This window comes from Nicotiana tabacum, chromosome 18 (genome assembly GCF_000715075.1).
Source record: "Nicotiana tabacum cultivar K326 chromosome 18, ASM71507v2, whole genome shotgun sequence".
Lineage (NCBI taxonomy): Eukaryota > Viridiplantae > Streptophyta > Magnoliopsida > Solanales > Solanaceae > Nicotiana > Nicotiana tabacum.
The window spans coordinates 75,514,985-75,520,920 of record NC_134097.1 but is presented as its reverse complement, the minus strand read 5'-3'; the positions used below and the strand labels follow the sequence as shown (position 1 = coordinate 75,520,920).

The window sequence follows — 5,936 nt, the reverse complement described above, 5'->3', positions numbered from 1 at the left end:
ATATAAATCATTCTTATTTAAATTGGTAACTATAATTCAGTTATAGTGAATCACATTTACTTGCTCTTTATAATATGTTTCAACATGTCATGATTTTGTATCACTCATTACAAATTTGATGCTCAAAAAAATATAATAAACATTTATTTTACCATTCAAGCGAATAAAAATTTAAAAACATAATCCATTCAAATCATACAAGCTTTTGGTCAGGAGGTGATTATGTTTATGCAGAAACTAATAAATATTTTACTTGAGTTGAAAAACATATTTAAATTAAACCTACTTTGATATAATTGTCTTAATCTACTAAAAAATTACTTTATTGAGTTGAGTAATCTTTTTCTGCAATAGCCAAAAAAAATTTAATTTTCTTTTTATATAGTGTTGATTCTTCAATTATCTCAAACATATGCTTTAATAATCGGGGTACACGCGTAACTTGCATACTTTGGGACTAGTAATATCTAAAAGTACAAGGGTAAATTTGTCATTTTTCCTTTTTAAAAAATATTACTCCATTCGTTCCAATTTATGTGAACCTGTTTGACTGAGCACGAGTTTAAGAAAAAATAAAGACATTTGGAATTTGTGGTGCTAAACAAGTCAAAAAGGGATTCAGAGTATTTGTGTAGTTATAAAAGTTTCTCATTAAGGATATAATTATAAGTTTAAGTTTAAGTTAAATTGTTTTCAAATTTAGAAAGCGGTCATGCTGACCAAGGAAGTACTATTTTTGATTGAAAATAATAGAAAATAAAATCAGAGTATGAAAGGGAAATGAATTCAAACCTTTAAATTTCTCCTTGTACACATGACACGAGAACTCAATTGAGGAGAATGCCATACTACTGGAGCAGACCCTAATCCGTCAATAATATATTCTTGTCGTCAATCAAAAATTAATAAAAAATTACTTAGACCTTTATGGCTTTATCCAAGAATCTAATACTGATAATGGGGAAAAAACAATATTGGACCCCTCTAACCGTTTTAACTACCTCTCGAGTTCCCGTTTTCCATGCCCATCTCTTTCATTCATCCAATTCATTCTTTTCTTCAACAACTAATTCCCCTCTTTGGGGTCAAGCTGACGCACTTTCTTCACAAACTTTATCCAGGAAAGACAGTCAGCACAAAGACCCCCAAATTCAGATTTGTAAATTTGTACCTGAATTTCATGACTTAAAATTAACTCTTCTTATTTGAATCAATAGGTCTATCCATTATGCCCTCTTTCATGTGATATAGTTTTGGACTTTCATCTGAATGTCCTTCTTTTATCTTTTATGTACCCTTATTATAACACAAATTCAATTTTGCTTACTGATCTTGATAGTGGGGGTGAGTCAATCTTTATCCATGAAAATCATGGCGTCTTTGAAATCTGGGGTTCTTGTAAGGTTTCTTGAGGATATGAAAATGGGTGGTAATCCCTCAGAGGATGATCGAAAACCCAACATGGTGCAAATCAGAAGTATAATTCCTGTTCTTGAAGAAGGTGATCATCTTTGGCCTAACAGAGGATTTTACCTTAAAGTTTCAGATATTTCACATGCACTGTACGTTTCTTTGCCTGAAGAGCAAAATGAGATGATTCTTGCAAATAAATTGAAACTGGGGCAATTCATATATGTGCAGAAATTGGAGGATGCTCACCCTTTCCCATTACTCAGAGGCGTAACGCCTCTCCCCGGTAGGCGTCCATGTGTTGGAACCCCTCAAGATATTGTTTCTGTTTCAAATTTTATGAAGTTTCTTGAGGCATCTAATTCTGATTGCATTGTTGAAAAGGGTGTCATTTCTGAGAACAGGATTATTCCATCCAATTCAAGAAAGTTATCTCGCGGATTATCTGATCCTGAGGGGTTGAAGAAGAAATATGATGCTTTGGAGGGAAAATCGTCTAAAGGCAATTTTCGATCTTTGAGTGCTTCAAAACTCCATCCAGGCGAGAAGGCGATGGCCCTGGATTGCACTCCTAAAAGATCTGACATTGAGAGGAGAAACTCTCATCTTTTTCGGGAACTACAAAAGACTAGGAAAAGGTCTTTTGATATTGATAGTGATACAGAAAGCATATTGTCATCAATCTCATTTTCGTCTCATAACTCGAAGAGAAAAAGTTGGAACGAGTCAGAGATTTTGGGAATTAAAGAAATCTTTGATTCTTCAGTTGTTAAACACGATATCAGACCGCCTCGTAGTCGTAGTGCAACCGTGAGTACTGCTGTCTGACTGTCAATTTACTTTCCTTCATGTTTATTGTCGCAATAATATGAAGTCTGAAAATCTACTGGTCGGTACACAAGATTGTACTTTCAATGAAGTATAAGTTTGAATAAAAAAAGTAGCATGCTTTTTTGAAATTGGCTTAAAATGTTAGAACTCCATATCCATTGTGATAGATGGTTTCTGTACAGTTTTGTATGCAATTAAAACCTAAGTCAAGTACAAATTTGTAGATGTGATAAGAAAAGCTGACATGTTGGCAACTTCGTTTGGTTTATTGAGTCAACGCTTGGTATTAGATTTAATACTGCATAAGTTGTAAATGATGTTTGTGTAGTGTCTGCACCTATTTGGAGTAACAGCCAGTGATTAGCGTCCAAGCAGATACATTTTCTTTACATAATTGATGTGACTATACTTCGCTTTCTCTTTATTATGCGTCATTTGCTAATGTTTCCATGCTTAAGGACTTTGGCATACTATTCTTTTTGTGGTCTGTCCTTCAAGTTCATCCTTATTCACTTTATATAGACAGGTTTCACCAGTTCGTTCTGTAAGGTATGATAGCTCGGATGAAAATTCAAGTTCAGTACCAAGAAGAAGAGAAGTTGGTTCTGCAAAGAAAATGAAGAGTTCCACTAAGAGCAAAGCTTGTTTCTCCAAGACAAATTCAAGTTTAGCTAATGACAGACGAGGGGCTGAAACTGGTATATCATGGGACTCACTCCCCTCGAGCTTGGTGAAGCTTGGAAAGGTAGTAAGTTACTTTCATAGTAATACTTGCATGAATATATAGTTGGGTGCTTTACTGACATTTGGGATTTTTCATTGTAATTCAGGAGGTTGTAAAGCAAAGAGACATTGCTCTTGTTGCAGCTACTGATGCTTTGCAAGAAGCTTGTGCGGCTGAGAGGTTGCTCAATTCCTTAAGGTGCACTTTCTCATACAAATCTTACTTTATGCAACATGAGTTATTTTCTATTTTGTTTTGCATTCTTCTTGATTTTTGTCTAGTCCCTGTTGCTTTAAGTTAAGATGGCCTATATGTAGGCTCAGGTTGTAATAATAGAAAAATAGGATCTTGAACTCTGGAAAACTGTCTAGGTGAAGCTAAAAGAACTAGCAACTAGTTTCAAGTTACAATCTTGATAATGGATTTACTTCTTATCATCTGTAAATATTCAGGGGTTGTCTTTTAATGATCCATAGCACATTTTTCACATGTTGAGAATTAATATAGACATCTACGTCGACATGAAACCTATGCCAGTAATTAAACCTACATCATTGTCAAGTGATCATTATCAGAAGAACAGTTAATCTTCCTGCATCAGTAGAGATCAACATGGTTTTTGCCTGTAAAGATAATGAAATGACCTACATCATCGGTAGTTTCCATGCCAAAGATGAAATAATTTCAGAGCATATGAAATTAGACATAATGGTGGTGAGAATGTCCGCAAAACAATTAGATGTCACTATCAAAAAATGTACGAAAGAAAGGTATTGGGACAGTTAATCTTCCTGCTCATGAGCTGAAATATTGCAGAAGTGCATTGCTTCCGGTTTCCATTACAAGTCATTATTATATTGTTTTGCCATTATAAACTTAATACACTGTATCAGCTTATTGTTTTTGTGTTACTTATCGCATACCAATCTTTCTTAATTTTGGATGGTGACTAAGGCATGTTCCATTCTCCAGCAAATTTTCGGAGTTCCATTTAGCTGAAGAAGATGATCTCCAGCCTCATGTTGATAAATTTTTTGACCTTCAAGATGACATGGCTCAGACAAGATTGGTATTGCAGTCACTGACAAACATAAGTCCACTTAGAACTTCAGGAGAAGCTGACACCAATTCAGTTAAGGAAGCATTGACTATTGCAGTTGAGAGAAAGAAAAATGCATCCACGTGGATAAAATCTGCTGTGGCTCTTGATCTTACACCATGCTCCACTGCCCTCAATCCAATCCATAATAGCACAATGGCTGTCACCAATACATCGAAGAAGACAAGCACATCAAGTCGAATAAGTACCAAACCGAAAGGGTCATATATCATTAAATCAAATAGGAACAGTACCGATGAGATTCCTTTCTTACTGTCATCTGACAAAGATGAGCAACCTGATCAATGGACTATGGGAAGCACAACACCTGCAGCCACTGTCCTAGCTTCATCGTTGCAGGACGAGTGTAGAAAATTGTTTTTGGGATATGTAGAGAAATACCTAGATGAGGTTGAAAGAAAAGCCTCTTCAATGGTATTAGATAGCCAAATAGCAGGAATGATGTACAAGGTGAAGAGAGTCAACGATTGGTTAGATGTGATTATCAATAAGGAGGCGAATGCTCCAAAGGACGGCGGGAACTTGGATGATTCAGAAATTGAAATTTGTCACAGGGTGAGAAACAAAATATATGGGATCTTACTGAAGCATGTTGAGAGAACTGCTATGGCTTTTGGAAGTTGCAATTCCACTTAAATTGCCTAGTCATGATATCAATCAGACCTGATGACGGTATATTGACATTCAGATATAAGTGCAAGTGCTTGGTAAACATAAAAAATGAGGGTGAAAATATACAATGTCGTCTGTGCATAAATCCTGTAAATATACAATTCCAAGTAAATGTGCAAGACTGAATTCTCCAAGATTATTTGCACCTATGTTGCTCGGACTCTCCGAAAATATGGCTGGATACGTGTCGGATTCTCCAAAAGTAGTGCATTTTTGAAGGATCCGACACGGGTGCGGCTACATTTTGGAGAGTCCGCGCAACATAGATTTGCACTTCACGCTTAACTTTGCCTGATCTGAAGTATATTTTATATTACTAGTAGTCTCCTCAGCCTTTGCTTGATCTAAAGTATATTAGTAGGACTCACTCTTAGATCAACTACATCCCTACAATTTATTTTTCATTTATTCATTGGCGAAAATCAGGTTTCAGAAATATATCATAGAATATGTTCAATAAAATGATTTACAGGAGAGTTTATATATGTTTAAAATGACAGAGAGAAACATTATGGTCGTTCCAATATTTATTTGTGAATAAGTAAATACAGGCATAGTCTATAAATTGGTCGTACATACCCAATTAGAATGACACCAGCTAATTGGAATGACTTGAATCAATACCTTTTTTTGTGAAACTTCGGCCAAGACATGGAAAATACCATATTTGCAAGAAGAAAGTAGAAAGAATCAGGCTCATAATTGATAGACCTAACACATTAGAAATCAATCATAGTTGCAGATGGTTTCTTCTAATCAGCTTTGTATATTATATCAACACCTTATGTAATGATGAGAAAATGCTACAAGCACCTAAACCTCGTTCATCATGTTGAGGTGGCAGCTTATTTCTACGTCTGGGATATCAACATTTGATTGACAGTATTCACTTAAGTTCAAGTATGATTGACAGTATTTAAGAATCAGGTTAATATAAGTGAATACTTGAAAATTTAATGTGTTAGGTCAATCAAATATTTAAGTTCAAGTTCTCTCAGCAGATCATTTTTATAATCACAAATGCATGCAGTTTCAATATATGGCTACACTCAGGGGCGAAGCTATATGTTTTGAAGGGTGGTCAACTGACCATCCTTCGTCGGAAAATTACACTGTGTACTAGGTAAAATATTAGATTTTAGAGGTACATATCATATATTGACCACTCTTTGTCGAAGA

The 5,936-nt window shown here is 35.2% G+C and overlaps 1 protein-coding gene across 1 annotated transcript; it reads left to right on the top strand.

Annotated features, from left to right (window-relative positions):
- The first annotated feature begins 1,016 nt into the window (after positions 1–1,016).
- LOC107816868 (uncharacterized) lies at positions 1,017–5,191 on the top strand. The gene is made up of 4 exons (XM_016642611.2): positions 1,017–2,220; positions 2,768–2,986; positions 3,072–3,163; positions 3,938–5,191. Exons 1-4 carry the CDS (start codon positions 1,270–1,272, stop codon positions 4,719–4,721), a joined length of 2,046 nt encoding a protein of 681 aa, XP_016498097.1. The 5' UTR covers positions 1,017–1,269; the 3' UTR covers positions 4,722–5,191.
- Positions 5,192–5,936: the final 745 nt, after the last annotated feature.